The sequence below is a fragment of the Gigantopelta aegis genome, unplaced genomic scaffold, assembly GCF_016097555.1.
Source record: "Gigantopelta aegis isolate Gae_Host unplaced genomic scaffold, Gae_host_genome ctg947_pilon_pilon:::debris, whole genome shotgun sequence".
Classification (NCBI taxonomy): domain Eukaryota; kingdom Metazoa; phylum Mollusca; class Gastropoda; order Neomphalida; family Peltospiridae; genus Gigantopelta; species Gigantopelta aegis.
Window position 1 is genome coordinate 92,419 of NW_024537128.1, and position 20,141 is coordinate 112,559.

General features: G+C 34.1%; 1 protein-coding gene across 1 annotated transcript in view; it reads left to right on the top strand.

Annotated features, from left to right (window-relative positions):
- LOC121367147 overlaps window positions 1-20,141 on the top strand; it is a 145,126-nt gene that overhangs the window by 72,270 nt on the left and 52,715 nt on the right. Inside the window, exon 5 of the mRNA XM_041491288.1 lies at window positions 929-1,033. Coding sequence (XP_041347222.1) covers window positions 929-1,033 — 105 coding nt within the window. The remainder of the gene's footprint in view (window positions 1-928; window positions 1,034-20,141) is intronic.

Consider the following 20,141-nt stretch of genomic DNA (forward strand, 5'->3'; position numbering starts at 1 on the left):
TCCCATTCCAGGAACATTAACAAACATGGTCATTCAGCAACATTGTACAAAAAACCAATATTTTGTAAAATCAAACACTTTTCTTTCCCTATCACCTATGCGTTTCTTTTTTGACAAAGAGTATATTTCAATTTGAAATTACTAATGAAACATTGTCCACCTCCAAATTTTTTATATGTTGTAGATAACATGTCGGGCTATAATTTTCATCAAAGGTCATCTCAAGGTCACATGTCCCACAAGGTCAATTTCAATGTCAAAGTATAGGTCAAAAGGTCATCAATGCAAAAGTCTCCAAAATGTCAAGAATAATGCCAGATTTGGATTCCTTGTAATTCACCCTTTCCGTTTATACCTCATTTGTTTGCAGAGTTACAGCAATTTAAATTTTGGTGGCCACGCCCTTTTTTGCTTAAATTGAAAAAACCAGAAAAGGGTCATATCTCAGAAACCATTGGTCCGATTGAGCTGAAACTTGGAATTTCATTTTTTTTTCTAAAGTAACCCTATATACCAACTTTCCGTGAAATTGGAGAGGGTAGGGTTTAATTTTTTTTTTGGGGGGGGGGGTGATTTGACATGGAATGACCCCCTTTTTCCCCTTCATATAGGATCATCAAACATTGCATGCAAACTTGTACAAGTTAAAAATTGGGATGGCGGTGTGTTGCATGCGATAATTAGGTCATGTGCCTTGTCGATAATTTTGTTTTCAATTTAACCCCTTTAACTACTTTAATTTCCCATCATTTCCATAATGTAAATATCAAACTATATATACTGTAGATTTTATTTATATGCACGTTATATATTTATGTAAAAGACCACATACATCTACATTGGTGTTTAAGAAGATATTTTAGTCATAAAAATGCTTTAATATTATCTTTACATTGCGTTGCATGATCCGTGCCATTCTGCTTTTCAGATGCGTCCCGGAAGAAGATCCTAATTAAACCTCTACTAGCAGTGGGTGGAATTCTTCTGATAATGGCCATTGTTGTTGCAGGCCTACTGGGCACCCAGACAGATGGTAGGTACAATGTATATCGAGTTTAGTTAACTTCAACTAAAGAAAGTGTCATTCATTGGGTAATGGAGAGCAGTTCCAACATGCATGCCTTAGGTTTTTAAAATTTCATGTTAAAATTTTTTTCGGTTCTGTGCCTTTTGATCATGGGAACCCATCAGAAAGCTCTGGATGTTTAGAAAATTTCACCTAATTATCTATTAAATTTAAAAAATTGCAGAAGCCCACTTACTTTCAACAAAATATAAATCATTACATGAAATTAATTTCGCCAAATTAAATTAAAAGTTGCCAGATGTGTTTAATTGGTGAATTTGGCGAGTACCAGAGCTAGCTATATATACACACATGCACGCACATGCACACACACACAGTATAGTACATTTATAACGAACGAACTACTGAATAGAACAAACTGATCACAAAGTCCTGTTTTATTTCATTATACAGTAATAACCAACTTATGCAAATGTGTACAACAAACTACTGCAATAATGAACTAACTGTTATAAGAGTATACTGAATGTGCATGCATGTGTGTTTATGTGTGTGTGTGTGTGTGTGTGTGTGTATATATATATATATTAATTTCTATATAATAATCATGGGAAACAAAATTTCGGTTCCATGATTTTACCGACATGGTACCGGAAGCAATTGTTACCATGAAACCTGAAGGCCTGTGTAGGGTGAAACCTGTCTTAAACATCCACGAAGAACGTTAATTAAAAGTGACCTTTTAAGTCAGGTGGCTGCTTAATACAGGTGGTTGCTAAGTAGATTTGACTGTACAGGTGAATGGGCATTTTACCAGCCTTGACCCTTATCCTGCCGCATTCTTTTTGCTAAATTTAAAGAATTTTCACCTGTTTTCCATTTCTAGTAATTTTATTAAAATCCATGGGCATTTTAACATGAAATTACACCCATATATACCATAATGATCCACCTACGTAATTTTGTAGATGGTTATTTTATTTATGTTACCAAGGCAACAGCTGCAAATTTCAATATACAATTTTTTCATTAATAATTAAGAAAACATGAATAAAACACTACTATTTTTCTTTTAATTTAAGTGTTTGCTGTGATTTATTAAGCATAGTGATTGATTTAAAGAAAAAATTAAGCAGACTGCCATTTTTTTCAGAATAATAGGGTGCAATGCACATACTGTCATCAACACTTTTTTGTAAATTATGAAGATAATGTCCAACATTAACTATTATACATTTTTAGTAATATTATTAAAATCAGTTGACATTTCAGCATGAAATTACACACACATACACTAAGAATATCCACCTACTTAACGCTAACATTTTGTAGTCAGTTATATTATTTATGTTACCATGCCAACAGCTGCAAATTTCAATATACCATATTTTCATTAATAATTATGAAAACTTTAATTAAAAACTAATATTTTGCTTTTAATTTAAGTCTGTGGTGTGATCTATTAACCATACTACTCGATTTAGAAAAAGAATTAAGTAGACGGCCAATTTTGTTTTTGAATAATAGGGTCAAATGCACATACTACCATCAACGCATTTTTGTAACTTGTGGACATTGTCCAACATTACATAGACACTAAAAATATGTATACTATCTCTATTACTTTATATAGCTTTGTCAAATGACACAAGATTTTAAAAAAGGTATATGCCCTTTCACTTCCTGTCATTTTCAAATAAACATTATTAATTCTATTACCATGGTAACCAATGCGAAAAGAGGAACCGTTTCCCATATGAAATGTTTTAAATGAATTTACTTGAATACAAATCACTGTATAATGATGTAATAATAAGCTCCCAGCTGTTTACAAGAGAAGTGTGAAAATTGTGAATTATGTTACCACAGTAACCAATGCATAACAGAAAACAATTTTTTTTAAATATTTAATTTTCAAGGACTGAGAAAAAACAACAATGTATAGTGACATAATTGTACTATGCCTGTAGAAAAGATATATGAAGCTTATTAATTCTGTTACCATGGTAACTAGTTCAAGACTATATGTTACCATGGTACCCTGATCGAAACTATTACCATGGTAACCAATGCAAACTATTGTTACCATGGTAAGGTATGTAAAACTGGATTTGCTGTGTGCATGCAACTTTTGGGTCATAAGGTCAAAAGTAAAGGACACCAGTAATCAATAATTTGAGGGTACTTGAAAACTCCAGATCATAACTGCTGCTACCAGGTGGCTATGGGGTTTGGAATCTTTTGAAATTGGACACTGCATTTCATGTACAAACTTTAAGCAGCAGCTATCTACTATAATCGTTCTAAAAATTATTAAAACGTATTCATTCATTCCCAAGATTTTAGGGTACATAATTTTACCCTTCATACCCTCTGGCAGAAACCCTGAACACTGATATTAGAATAATAGAAATAGTAAAAAGTATTTTATGCATTTCAGTAATTTATTGTGACACAAGATACTTGCAATAGTGCTTCACACGGTCACAATTGTAAAAAAAAAAGAAAAAAAAGTAAAATGTACATTCACCTAAAAAAAATATTAAATCCAAAGAAACAAACATCAACATGTGAGCCCTAATTAAATATGTACCATATACATAATGTGTATCAAGTGTTGAACACTTATGCATGATACAAAATAGATCTAAATGGTCACCTTAGTAAATTGCTGACCACAACTACCAAACACATGGAGTGTGGGGCACCCATTTTCCTTGGGGGATTAAAATGACCAAATTTATGGTTTTGGGTTTTCCAAATAAATTTGGTTGGAAATGGTCTAGTATTTCTGAAGACATAATAGTTTAAATGCATTTGTCTATATGATAGATGGTTTAATGAATTTGTCTCCTACCTGAGGGGAGGGGGGACAGGGGACACAACATTAATGAAATTCGCAAACTTTATATTTTTATGGTATTCCTGGACACGATAATTGGCTTAATTTCCCACTATCTGTGCCCCACCCTTAGGAAAGGGGTAGAAAGACCAAATTCACAAGGAAATGGGTCACGGATATGCAATTTCTATATAACTATTGTGAACTCCATCCCCACCTAGGGGACATTCACAAGTTATATACACTGGTCATCTATTTGCCTTTATATATTATTTGAATACTATCCAGGTATAGCATTTCGGGCAAATGAGCTGGCCTAAAACCTTTTCACGATGTATTTCCATCATTTTACTCTGACACAATATTAGTTGTAATCCATGTAAAAATATGTAGTGATTCATTTGCAACCCTATATAGCTGTTCAGGGCTGTAACTAGGATTTAAACAATGAACCAATGAGCATGGAAGGTGCAAGACACCATTTGCGGTCATTTCTAGGAGGTTACATACTTAAAACATCAGTATCAATAAACTATTTTTCTATTATTTTAACAACAACACCCCCCCCCCCCCTCCCACCCCCACCCCTCCAATGCATTCCTCCCACACCAGGGGCGGGACGCAGCCCAGTGGTAAAGCACAGTTGGTTTGGGATTGATTCCCATCGGCGGGGTCACTGGGCTATTTCTCGTTCCAGCCAGTGCTCCATGACTGGTATATCAAAGGCTGTGGTATGTACTATCCTGTCTTTGGGATGGTGTATATAAAAGATGCCTTGCTACTAATGGAAAAATGTAGGGGGTTTTCTCTCTAAGACTACTAGTATGTCAAAATTACCAAATGTTTGACATCCAATAGCCGATTATTAATAAATCAGTGTGCTCTAGTGGTGTCGTTAAATAAAAAATAAAACACATACACCAGTAAAGCTAATATGAATAATTGTTGTTATCCAGATTCAGGGATTTTCGTTCAACTCTGGCAGAAATCTGCCTTGAACCCCAACAAAAATGAGAGCCCGTACGCTTAGGCTTATGCCCAGGGCCGTAGCTAGGAATTTTTGTTTGGGGGCGGGGGGTGGGGGTGGGGGGCAACTGAGAAGTTAATAGTCTAAAACTCCTTAAACGGTTAAGAGAATTTTCTTTAAGTTTCTATAATGCTTTCCGGATTTTTTTGCCGCCGCCCCCCCCCCCCCCCCCCCCCCCAAGCTACGGCCCTGATGCCGCTTCATTTTTTTTTCATTTTGGACCCTGTCGCTTAGACCCTTGGAGAGGGAGGTTAGAATGTGTTTATGTGTGGCACAAAATGTAGTTGGAACTGATTAAGAACTTTTTGAGAAGTCAAAAACATGAAACGCTTATGCGTGACGCACAGTAGTCCGAGCGGACGTAGAAAATGTGCTCCCTACCGCAATAGTTCACTTGAGATGTTACACAAGTAAATCTTGAAAACATTATTATCGGAATCATGAATTTATATTTGTGCAACTTCTTCTGACATGTTTATTGAGGGAGAGAAAGAAGAAGAAATCACTGGCAGTTGGTCCCGCAAAGTATTGTATCTGGGTATTGTATCGAGTTATGCTGTTCGAATTGGCCACAAGCCCTCATGTCTTTACTCGGGTAGTAAAGGCAGTGGTGGGGTGTGTACATCTGTTGGGTATACAAATGCACAATTACCAGGACGATTGGTTAATTCCGGCTGCGTCACAGACGGCATGTCTCGTGGGCATGGAGTTCGTGATCGACATGATTCTCCGATTGGGGTTTATTCCCAATTGGGTCAAGTTGGAATTAGTGCCAACGCAGGTTTTCACTTATCTCGGGGTGGTTTTCAACCTTGAGGAGGCGGATTCGCGACTTCACAATTTCACAACGTTAGCGCAACATCTTCTGGTGGAGCAAAGTGCATCAGTGCGCACGCTTCATGTGTTGTTAGGCCATTTTTAATCGCTGGCTGTGCTGAATGTGCGGTTCAGACAGTTCAAGAGACTGCTTCAATGGCATTTGTCCCGAGTGTGGGATGGTCTCAATTGGGATTTGGTGATACCATTGGGGCCTTGGTTCGTTCACCCGATCCAAGATTGTCTAGTGGACAAGTGTTTGTCCTAGGCCGTTCCATTACACCCACTTTCTCCAGAGTTGGTTCTGTTTACCAGTGCTTTCCTTGAGGGGTTCGGTGCACACCTTTTGGTTCAACATCTGTCAGGGGTGTGGACTCCTTCCGAGAGGAGTCGTCACATCAACCTGTTGGAGATGGAAGCAGTGCGTCGCGCTTGTCTCCATTTCTGGACAGTTATTTGACATCAAATTTTGTTGAGGTCGGACAACATACCCCATAATTTTGTTCATTTTTTGTGTACGTAAAAACCCAAAGATGTTAACTATGAACCTGACCAGTGTATGTCCAGCAGTGCATCTATACAACTGTTACATTATTTATCAACCCTGTATTATTAATTAGCATTAAAGCCGCACACCCTAGTTCCATCCAGCGAAAACAAATTATAATTTGGTTAATCTACAAACCTGTAACACACTTAGATCACGTTTTTATCAAATGGAGTGAAAAAGCAGGTTTTATATCGATAAATACCATGGGAATCCCCATGTCCCAATTGCTTGAAATAATTTTGAAAGTTAGTATTCTGATGTCACCGGTAGATGTCGCTCGAAGCACAACAATGCCTACGTCACGACAAATTTCACAGAGTGCGCACAGACTTGGGATGCGTTCTTTTCACCTCTCCTGGACATGTTTCAACTGTTCTGTCCTGGTTGTGTCCCCTCTCCAGATATCGTAAGACTTAGCAAAATTATTGGTTTTACGGGTTTGTAACGTTTTGTATTGAGACACTTACTTGTCTGAACTTTATTGTTACTGAAAATGTTCACGAACTGTGAAGAAAAATCTCACAAATGAACAACAACAAATCGGATGTTGATTGCGCGAACCGTGCACGAGAAAACAAACCGAACCAAAATGATAATGGTCACGTGGTATACCAACGTCTGTGACATTGAAATGGAAATATCCCGTCTAAAAATAGATTAGACCTTGTCTGCTCAACGGTTTTTTCTCAAACATGCGTCCGTTTAAGAAATACGAAAATACACATTTTGTGGTATTACAAAAACCAGGATTACCAGGATTACCAAAAAACACTTCAGGTGAATGGAAATGTATATTCTAAATAATAAACGGTTAGTAAAGTGCAATTTTATTTGTGAAAAAATGGGTTTAATAGCGAAAAACAACGCCGTAATGGTTAACAACTAGCCGTAACTAGGGTGTGTCCCTTTAAATCCATAATTTTCATATTTTAAGTTTTTCTGTGTTTTTTTTCTTTTTTGGTTATGGTATATAAATTACTGCTTTCATAAAACATTATTCCCACAGAAAGTGCCCTAATAATAAGTGAGCACCCTGTCCTCCTCAAATCCTAGCTAGAACACTGCTAGGTAAGTATGAATAATAATGAAAATTAGAAACAAATTTTCTAATTACATGGTATTTCGCTTGCCATATACAACTGCTCTTAAATATGATAATATATCTAGGCAATCCAGTGCTCAATTTTTAAGGATTTTGGTTGCTTGCCCAGAGGGCAAGTATGGGTTCACATTGAGGTTGCCCCTCCAAAAATTTGGTTGCTCTGATTTCATCCGTGTTTTGAAACTAGAGTTATATTTATATTCCAATAAAACAGCAACCAGCAGGTTTGTAATTAATATGTTGTCAATGTAAAATGTAATATGTACTGTCTGACAATAAAATACATTACTTTTTAATAATGTTTTTAATAATGTTTTTAAATGTTTGAAGTTATACACATGTACACATAGGGCCTAATTGCTTAGATTGTTGTGATTTGGTGACACATCACATTCTATGTTCCAATCGAATGCACTGGAATGTTTACTATTCGGAATACTTCAGCTGATTACGATTTTTCCTGATGTCTCACGGAATTGGTCGAGAGTTCCGAGTGGCAAACAAACCCACGTGATTTCGACTGATGCTTTAGTAGAGGGGATGATTTTCCGTTTCAGATTTTGCCACATTCCGTTTCAGATTTTTGCAAATTCCGTGGGTGTTTTTTTCCTTTTTGTGTGTTAATTAGTGTCATGTTTTATTATTATAAACTATATCCATTTGTGTTTTATTGTTCCAGCTCTGAGCTTGTTGGCTATTGCTATTTTTTAAATACCTGTAAACATTTTTGTTGACACAAACTTAAAAAAAGAAGTTAAGTAATGTTTACTTGCCACTAATAAAGACTAAAAAAGTGATGTACCATATTTTCTGGCCTATTACACGCATTGGTGTATGAACCGCACCACTTGGTTTTAGACAAAAGTTTCGACCTTCGTCCGTACATAAGCCGCAGTTAAAACAAAGTTACAATTACTGTTAATTATTGTTTGTATTTAATAATAATAAAGAGATCCATTCTCCCTTAAATTCAAACAATACATAATTGTTGATTGTGTGGCTTTCAGTTTCATTTCATTTAATGGATTATGGTTAAGATTCATAAACAAAACACACATTTTACAAACCCCGCTAGTTTCATGAAAATATTAACAAGAACTTGGTAATGCATTGTTCGTAATCTTACATTAGTTGTCAAAAACTATATAAATAAATAAATACATGATAACATTTTATTTGGTCCAGTATGATTACAAAACGTGAACAAAAAAAAAAAAGTGCACAAGTAAGAATTACTAATACCCACTCGATTACACATGTATGTTTCTATGTAGCCTAACTAGCGTGCCGTGTGCACAAACTACATATTCAAACGTGGTCGGGTCAAGCTGGATATAGGCCAGCGGTAGTGAACCGACACTAAGCACTAGCTGTTCTGTCGATCATTTACAGTTTCGACATTGTTTTATAACTTTTAAATGAAGGCCTTTTAAAAAAAAATAACCTGGGGAAAATAAATGTACACAATTACTCACTGCGGGACCCCCTGAAGCGCGGGGCCGTAGCACGTGCTATATGTGCTACTAGAATAAACCAGCAGGAAGAAAAGTAAAATGCCAGTTTTGTGTGCAATTTAGAAAACAATCGGTTCAGAAATAAATAACTTGTAGTAAATTCCATAGCATGAAAAAAGGTGTTCCCTGTGGGACGGACTATAAATGCGAATTGCTTACAGACAGATTAACGAATATGCCCAAAGTTATACGAAATTATGTTTTACAACGAAAGCGTTGTGTAAATCGGTTATGCTTACGAATCGTAATAAGTATTATTAAAAAATATTGAAATTGAACATACTAGAAATCTTGTTATATAATCAACATTCTAAAATTGTATTACCGTATTTGACCGGAAATAAGCCCAGGGGGCCAAGACAACTCATTGTGAGCTTAGCATGGGGTGGGCTTATTCCCAGACAAGGGGCCAGTTTTGTTGAGAAAAAAATAAAATAATAATAAAATAAAATAAATAATAATAATTAAATGAACTAGGAAGAAAACAAAAAACGTTCAGTAGCACGTATTAATTAGTTTTCCATTTGTTATTAATAAATAATAATTGTTTATTAATTAAATTGGGTTTTTTTTTACTAGTATCTAATTATCAGAAACACCTTCCATGTTACAATTACTTACCAGTTCTTTTTATTTACATCCAAAATTTAATGCTGAGAAGACTTAAAACAACAGCAATTAACAAACTCAATAGCGTATACACACGTTTCTGACACAGGCAGCCAGCTTACACTACAATGAATTGTCAATCTAGGTCATTGTTCTTAGCCAATCAGAATAAGGTATTTGCCTAATTAGCATTAACTGCGGACCCAGTGTGGTGGTAAAAATAGACATTGGTTTTGGTTCAGACTTGGGCTTGTGTACTTCAAATAAATACTGCAGGCATGAAATTGGAAACAATGTTATGCACTGTTACTGTTTGACTGCTAAATCTCACTGGTGGTAAAATATTGTGTTACATTTGTGTTTAATTATCTGCAGGAGGTATGACCTTTTAAATGAACTTTAAGCAAACTTGCAGTTTCTTGTTATTTATAAGGTGACGAAGTTGGGGGTGGGCTTATTTACGAATGAGGGCCTAATTTCTTAAATGCTATCAAAACGGAGGGGGGCTTATTCAAAGACATGGGCTAATTTCTGGTCAAATACGGTAGTTCATGTTTATTTTTATATTTCAAATTAAATTTTACTGTGTAAAGTGACACGGGCAAACAGTCAACATGCTTTCTTAGAAGCTTACAGCGTAACTTCCGAGAATGAACGGTTCTGGAAGTGTTTAAGCATACGAAAGTTGGCATACAAAAACACCATATGCGTATATTATTAATATTTAATCTTAAAACTACCAAAAAGATTTATAATGGTGCTTGAACCAGAAATACAACTTTTGAAAGTTATTTTGTTTTAACCTTTAGACTACTGGATTAATTTTTAACAAAAACCACGTTGAGTGGGTACAAGTTTATAATTTTTACTCACATATATTCACTTAAATGTTTCATAAATACATGAAATAAAGTTCATATATGAATCGGTAAGTATTATTTTCGTGTCTTTTTTTGTAATTTTTATTATTTTAGATCGGCTAATGGTGATTAAAATTAGGCAAAAAATCGAAAAAGTTGCGTTTACTTACGGGCATTTGTGGCCAGCTGTCCAGTATTTATGTCCATTATTCCCGATAACAGTGGTTTTCTGACCAGAATTTTTTTTTAAACCCGAAATACGATTCATATTGCAATATTTGGTAATTTTCGTTGTTGGTAAAACGATCAAATTTATTATCAAATTAGCTGTTACAATCAGCTATCGATCCCTGAAAATTACCGCGACGTGCCGCCATTGTTGTCAAGCGAAAATACTTGCCGAAAACCACTTTTTGAACTCAAAATTTCAAGGTATTTTCAATTGAAAAAATCAAAACAAAAAACACCATTTTGAAAAAAAATCTTTTTTCTTTAATTATATTTCCGTTTCCGGTGAGTGTCGTGTGCAAAACGGCGGGAAATATGAATTGGGGAATGCACTGTATACAGTGTACAGTATATCGACCGACGTGACGTCGGGCGAGATATCTCGCCTGCAGTAGTCAGAAGGTTAAATCGCGAATTCCGATTCAGTTTTCCGAAAATCATCCCCTCTACTTTAGATAACGACAGTTTAAAAGTGATTGTGGGCAATGAAACTGCATATTATTATGCGACACAACTCGCCTTCTGGTGTTTAAAAAAAAGTCAGTCGTCCGACGGGAAACTAGTATCATAGAATTAAGTTGCCCGACTGAATATTAGGTCGTCACAGACGACCAGACGACCGTAAAAATTTGAGCACTGCAATCTGAACATAGATTTTAATAATAATTTATTTTTATATTAAAAATAACATATGCCAATATTGGGTAAATGTCTTTAATTTCCATTAACCCTTTCCGACTATGGAACGGGAAATCTCGTTAAAAAAAAAATCACCATTCAGACTACAGAACGGGAAATCCCGTTGTGTGTTTTCAGTTTGTATTTACCACCAAATTTGTCACAGGTTGACATGCGCAATAGAGGCAGTGCTAACAACAACATCCTGTAGAAGTGTTACATGGTTTGCCGTGAGAATGTGCTCATTTGTTTGGAACTTTTCAGCCTATTTGGTATAACTGTTCTGTTAACTACAATGGCGATATCCATTTTCTGTAATACGACCTTCACAGAAAATTACCATGATAGTGATGTTTTATCGTAATGTAACAGTGATAATTCTGTTGGAATTCCACTAGCTGAAATACTATCACGAATTCAAGATGACATACCACTTTAGAGATTTACACGTGGTCGGAAAGAATTTCTAAATGGGTTTATTCATTTACACATTTTTGTAGAAATTTGGTATGTTTTTATAACCAGTGATTTCGTTTAATATACCTCTATATATGTATAATAATGAGCTCCTTCTCATAGAAAATTGATTTACGTTTACAAATATGCTTGAACCAGTCTTCTACTATGAATAGTAAATAAGTTATCATGAAAAAACCATCTGTAAATTTATTCTTTCAAATATCAATTCCTGGGGCACTTTGAAGACAATGGGTTAACGAGTCTGAAAGGGTTAATATAGTTAATTTTTCATAGATGAAATTTGATTTTTATTGTAATTTTGACATATTTATAGTGTGCTAAGTTATATTTTAGACACATTTGTAGTTTTATGTAAAAGTTTATTTAAATTTGAAGAAAAACTTTACAAAAGACATAATTAAATTTGTTGTCATATTGTGCTTTCTGAATAAGTTTGTTAAACATATCTTTAGGTCACCAGATCAAATTTAAGAGGAAAAAAAATATCTTAGTTGCTCTTATGAAGTGCATTTTAAGTTAGTATAGATTCAGAACCAATTTTTCCAGATTTGATTATCTGCCTTGGTGTAAGTTGATAATTTATTTTATTGTTAAAGCTGTATTACTCAATGTTACTAGCTTAATAAAATGCTGGATTACAGATTGTGGGAATACATCCAATATACATATTGTATTCATCTGGATTAAAAAATAATGCAAGAAAATAGATGTCCAGATAATTATGTCATTTAAAAACAGTGTTTTTTAGTAATGAATCAAAATAAATGTGTGAAAGCTGCATGATAATTCCAGATATCACAACTATTAAAACCTCCAACTACAGTAGGCTATAAACAAATATAGTCAGAAATATTGGTGGCTTCCAGTGGTTTTGATGGTCCATTATGAAAATCAGCATGGCTGGTGGATTTGAAATTCCCACACCTGGTGACTTGAAGACTCCCACACCTGATATACAGGATCCCCCCCCCCATCCCCCCCTCCCCCCCCCCCCCCCATCCCCCTCTCCCCCCCCAACACTCATGTTTAAAACATTAAGTCATTACTTCATACAGGTACAGTCATGTTGATTTTACCTTCCTCAGACAGTGTATTTTTTTAATACTAATATTTCTTTGATGTGCCTATTATGGTCTTCATAATCTAGGGGTCAGTCAAGTGCATATGTTTTAATGACATTCTTTAAAAGGAGTTCAGGTACTCTGACTATCCTTGTTGTCTCTACATATATACCTGAGCACATTTTTTGTTTGTTTAATATGACATATTGCAATTGTACAAAACTGTCTACAAAAATGTATATGAGGTGTACATTATATACGGTTGCACTGTAGGCCCATTCTCCACTAAGTGTGCATTTCAAAAATAGAAAAAACTAAAAATTAAGTTTGTAGAATGTAGATCATTGTTTGTTATTTTGATAGATACATGTCTTAGTGAACGGAATCTGACAGGGTTGCATATTGGAAGCCATATTTTCTAAAATAACTTAATATACATGACAGCACCCATTACGGTAAACAACATATGTACACAGGCCTGCACAAACTGCATGAACGACCGTTTCGTTCCTGCATCGGTTATGCCATTTTATTTGGCATAACCAATTCACCGTTTGTGTAAAATTTACTGAATGATTAGTCCCAGCAACGTACCAACATACTTTTATCGTGAGTACAAACATTAGATTTGTTCCCGACGCAGTGCTTTTTCGTAGCGCATAACGTAACTAGTTAAGTTTGTATAAATATCTTGCGAAGTAGGTGCATTCCCACTGGTTGTTAGAAGGTGTTATATAGCCGAATTTAACCAGTCAAACATGGTGATATTGTGATGGTCATTACAATCTCAAACTGGATCAGCAACCAGGGTAAACCATAGCCCGAGTAGTCTTGACTGTAAGAGAGCTAGACGGACATTTGGACATAAATACGCTCTCATTACAGTCTGAGACCAAGCAATGTAATTTTTTGGCAATCGCCGACCACCAAAAAGTAGTCAAAGATTTCCGCTCTAGGGTGTATACTACCAAATCAAATCCCATAGACGACAATAGTAACATATGTGGCTAAAACTCCTACCTGCAGCGTATCAACCGACATAAACGCCACAGATATAAATACTACCACCTCTCACACTTACAGTGAATCAGAAACAATTGGGGGTCAAGCTGCTCATTTCCCTTACGGAAATAACTTATACAAACTTATAAGTGGAATATACTTCACTTATACGCCACTTATAAGTGGCCTATAAGTTACCCATATATTGGTATAAGTGAAGTATCAGTGTGTATAAGTATAAGTGAAAAGAATGGTTAACTGATACATCACTGATACTCCACATATAGTTCACCTATAAGTGGTTTATCAGTGGTATAAGTGAACTGGAATTAAGACATTTTTTGTTTGTTTCTATAAGTGAAATATAAGTAAACTATTAGTTTGGAGATAGTCCTTTTGCAAAGGAAATGATGTGTTCCAAATGAACGGGGAAAAAACTAAGTCCAAAACATTTTCATGTTTATTTTTTAAAAATTCATAACTTCTCACAGGATTTATCAAATTCATTGGGAACAGTGGCTAAACAACCAAACATACATGTAACAGAATTTGATAGTATTTCCAATAATCATTTTAAAAATTATTAATATTAATATTAATACACATGATGCTATATGATTATAATTATCCCATGCTACCTCCTCACTTAAATAGACCCACCTTTCACAATAAATATCTGTAAAATTATAGCTGTAGGGCAGAGGGGTGTAGAGGGGGTGGGGTGTGGGGGTGTGTGTGTGGAGGTGAGCTCCATTTCAATGTTTATTACAGTATGGATTTATTTTATCTATTAATAGTAATTTGTATTTACATATAAAAAAAAAGTTAATTAACTTTAAAAAAAGAAAGAAAAACAAAGACAACAACAATGACATCAGGAATTCAGATAGAACAAGGGATTATTATGAGAGGTGCAAAATCCTGAGATTAATAGCCTTGCCATGGTGCAACTTCAAAAGGACTTAATTCAGATACCACTGTGTGGGTCTCCAGTCAGTAGAAGGAAACTACAGAAAAAAAAACAAAATGGCGGCACCTGGACATTTTCTTTGTGCACATGTTTTTTTGTTAAGACTATACCTCATGTCCGTGGAACAAGTCTATCATACAGGAAAACTAATTTGGTAAGTATATGACTACATGTAGCACCTATTTTTTAATTTTAAACACTTCATGTTTTTCATTTAAAAACCATGCATTACAATCATTGTTGGATTTTCAAATAGACAAAATGGCGGCATTCCTTTGTCTGATAAATTCTCTTCATTTATGTTAATGCATGTGCATAGACATTTCATTTAGTGAATACAACTATAGTTTTCAAACTATAGTGCTGATTATAGTTATTTTGTAACATAAAGGTTTGGTGTGTTGTTGTTTACATTTAAATATTATAAGTAATTAGTAGTAATTAATTAAAATATACTTGTGGTTTCCCTCTGTTACCAACAAACATGATTTTTTTTTTTTTTTTTTTTATGTCAAGGCAAATTTTAAAGTTTTTAAATCCATATGATCAATTAATAGCTTGGAAGTATTAATAAGTTATAATTTTTAATAAATATAATTTTGATCATTGTGACTATAGGAGCAATGGAGGAACATTTTTGCCATTGTACATTAAAACAGTTTATGTGATAAAACCAACTTGAAAAGCATCATATATATATATATATATATATATTTTGATTAAATGAACTAAAATAATTTATGTAATGTTCATCAACTTCTGCAATTCACAAACACTGAAAGTCTTCAGATATCACCTTACAAAGGGATTACATAGCTCCACTAATTGGGGCAATAAAATGTCTATAGGAGAATGGGAGTTGTCACCTGATCACTTTGTACCTGTCTTATCAAAAGGATGTGTATCTCTAATTCTAGCAGACTGGGAGTAATTAATTTACTTCACACAGTTCTAATTAAAAGCCCAAGGGAAATGGGGGCAGTTGTAATGACTGACATTTTAAACAGTAACATGAAACATATTTTGTTAGCTTTTATGTTTGCTTAATACACATATTAATTTTTATAAGCCCAATCATTGCATGTTAATATCATTTACATTAAACTGTTCTAAAGTCAGAATACCTATTGTTCAGAAAAATAAAGATGCTACAAAGAACACCAAAAGAAAAACCTAGGGTCATCATATTTTTTACAAAATGCAAAATTAAAATGGATGTTTTCATTTATTCACCAGTTATAATATATCACCAGATGCATACATGTTGTAATGGTTCATGTACTGAACAAATCAGTCTGACTGATGTTTTATTAAAGTTGATCATCGATTCAGCTTTAATATCCTCAACATGTACATACAAATACATGAAACTTATGGAAACATAATCAGTTGAATCAGAGAAATTTATAAACAGTTATTACTTATTTGCATGATTCTTTCTAGTACTTTCCAGAACTTAAGAGTTTAAAAATATATGTATATACATGTATGTATTTTATTTTCTGGTTTCTTCTTAATTAAATTAAAGTTCAACATTGAATATTTCAAAGTCTGTTTTAATACAAAAATTAACGTTTATTCTAGAGATTTGATTGAATATTTTTTTAAACTATTATTTTTAGAAGTAAAATTGAAAATTTAACTGAAAGTTTGTTTTTTCCTGAAGTTTTGATTCCCCACATCTGAAACTTGGTAGGCTGTGATTCTCTAACTTAGTCTTTAAAAACTAATAGAAAGAACTAAATGTTTACATTAAACAATTGCTAATTACATAGCAGATCTATTCAGACTATATGAAATATGTTTTTCTTTTGCAGAATCCCATCTGAATGTTGGATGACATATATCAAGATGGCACTGAACAAGACATAACTGAAAAAAGGGATGTGAGAGAATCCAATCTAACATTTAAAAATAAATATTCATTTATATTATTTATAAAATATTTCTTTGCATATACTGTTCAGATATACATGTATTAGTGGGTCACTTCGGGAAGAATGAAACACTACTTTGTTAAAGACTATTGTGCTTCAATTTTTATGTCTTGCTGACAGTTTACAGATAGGGTGTGGAAGTGCTGTCATACTGTACTGGTGACATAAGAACAATAACTTTTTAAAACAATTATTTGAATTAAATGGGTCATGAGAATTCCCATGGTATTCATGGATTTTGAACCTGTTGTTTCACTCTTCTTTTTTCTTTTCTTTTTCTTTTTCTTGACAAAACATTTGTTACCAGTTGGTAGCTTGACCAAAATTGGTGTCCATTTCTGTGGGTGGAGATAGGGTCAGTCGCATTAATACAGAAATTACCTAAGAATATTGAAATTTGGCCTCCAGGGACAGATTGCTGCCTAATTTCATTTGTTTAATGATGTCACCAGAGCACTGATTAGTTCATCACTGGCTACTGGATGTAAAAAATTAAATTGATAATTAGTATTCAGAGGAAGCTCTCTACATGTTTCAAAAGCAGCAAGTCATCTTTTATATGATCTTACCTCAGACAGGACAGAACATACCACAACCTTTGATATTCACTTATATTTCACTTATACTTCACTTATACAGCGTTTTTATAAAATATCAGTGAATCACTTATACTTCACTTATACAGCAATGTTTGTAAATATCAGTGAATCACTTATACTTCACTTATACTTCACTTATACAGCAATGTTTGTAAAATATCAGTGAATCACTTATACTTCACCTATACTTTACTTATACAACAGTTTCTGTTAAATATCAGTGAATGACTTATACTTCACTTATAGTGGGGTTTTTTGTAAAATATCAGTGAATCACTTATACTTCACTTATATTTCACTTATACAGCATTTTTTTTTAAATATCAGTGAATCACTTATACTTCACTATACAGCAATGTTTGTAAATATCAGTGAATCACTTATACTTCACCTATACTTTACTTATACAGCAGTTTGTGTTAAATATCAGTGAATCACTTATACTTCACTTATACCTGGTACTTCACTTATAAGTCACTTATATATATCTAACACTTCTGTTAAATATAAGCGAATGACTTACACTTCACTTATATATATGGTTAACACTTCACTTATAGGTCACATATACTTTGTATAAGTGATACCTCATTTGCATACAAAATCCTAATCGTTTACTTATAAGTCACTTATACTTGAAAAGTATTAACGACTTATACTTCACTTATAAGTGAAAAATATAAGTCATTTCGGTAAGGGATCTGACATAACGGGTAGCGTCTATGACTACTTTAGTTCTGCACAAAATTCTAGTACTTTTGTTTACAGGTACCCCATACATGTTTCAAGCACAAGGCTACTTGACACATTGGTACTAGATGAAATAAAATTGCATATTTTTTTTACCCAGATGAAACTATTATTTTTTACAACCAACACACTCACATTTATAACCAATCACAGGATTTGTGGTGTGCACCTTGAACTTTGACCCAGCCGGAAGTTATATGTATTTGGTTTAGTACTACCTATAATACCACAACAATGCTATGTTTGACGTCAAATAATCACAAGTACTAGAACATCAATGTAGCAAAATAATTTGCACGAAAATCTAAAGAACAAAACAGGAATAAAAGTTGTAAATTAGTGGTAAGCCGTCTCCACAACCATTTTCATCGTCATCTGTCAGGCCGGTGGTTCTTCGGAAGATGTTCCAGGTTCAAACTGATACAGCATTATTTGTTGTGTTGCACAAATATTAGTCCAGTCGTCATTACTACACTATTGATCATCGAAAGAATAATCGCATGATAATTGAGCTTGGCAGTCGCTATCGGTCACACTTTCTCTTGTGCTGGAAGTCATCTTGTGGTAGGTTTCTGTGAAGCGAGTTCCCTTCATGACATCACGGCTATTTACAGGCAAATGTTTTTACTGAGAATTTACATATTTACATATCGGTGTAAAATATTGCAATGAATTAAGAAGGCATTTAATTGTGGAATTTGAAATATTAGTGTATGGTCTGGAAAAGCACTTTAATACACTACTGAGTTTGTTGTTAATTGCTGTTCTTGTAATTCTTCTCAGCATTAATTTTTGGATATAAATAAACAGCACTGGTAGGTAATTGTAACATAGAAGATGTGTTTCTTATAATTAGATACTAGTAACAAAACAATTAATTAATTAAATAAATAATTATTATTTATTAAAGGAGGGGACAATTAAGGCATTTGGCCTGGTATGCATATTCAACTATATATAATGCACATTATTGCTTAATATCAACAAGTATAATCGTATAGTTAATTAATTAAACGGTTAAATGTGACGGCTATTATATATAACGGGTGTAGCCATTTTGTACCATCCCAGTGAATACGCCCTCTGGCGATCTGGTGGTTACGTAATACCTAACGTGTCACGTCAGGAATTAGTCTTCGAACTGAAGAAACAAAACATACCTGATTTTTGCGGATGCATCGCAATGTTCTGTAATAATATCCATCCCAGTAACACAGCAATGTGTATATGTGGTTTATTTTTCAATACAAAATAAACCACCATTGTCAGTGTTGAAATAACTGTATTATGTTTTGTACATAAATTAACCCACTTACTGAAATAATAATCGGAGTGTTTTCTTGGTTAATTGGTCTTTTCTTTCCGTGGCCTGTACCTGCGGTTCCTGATCAGCAGGTGTATATTTAGACGGTCCCCAGACACTGTGTCTAGACACACTAAAACAGACGTGCCTCTTTTATTAAGATCACAGGGTATTGTGTGATAACCTCAAATTGTAATGGACCGTCCTGCTTTATTACAGTAAGTAATTCTGTAAAACCCTTAATTAAATAGACTTCCCATCTAAAATCACAAAACTTACCAATTACGTAATCCCAAAGAAAAGAAAAATATCACTTGGGTATCATCGTTTTTGCTCGAATATACCCTACCAATAGGCCTAATAATATGCTATATACTATAACTCCATTTCGTTCTATTGATGCAACCTGAAATATATTTAGTTAAATAGTTTATTATAGTATCAAGTCATTTATGTTTTTTTACAAGTCAGGTTGATGAAAGAGAAGCTCCGTGTCGTAAATTAGTGCGTTTGTTTACACTGTACATTGAGGAGATGGACGGAGCTGACGTCACTTCGCCCCAAGCTATACCACCGGACGTCACAAAAACGAAACAAAATGGCTGCTCCAGTTAGCAGGAATAATCATGTTTTTTTATTAACTAAAAAATTACACGCGTTTTTCATTTGTTAAAGTGTCAGTTTGTGTTGGTGGTCCAGGTATGCATCTTTCCAAAACATAAGGCTCTTATTTTAGTTGACCCTACCTTTAATAACAAATGGAACCCTAATCAATAGATGTGTTAC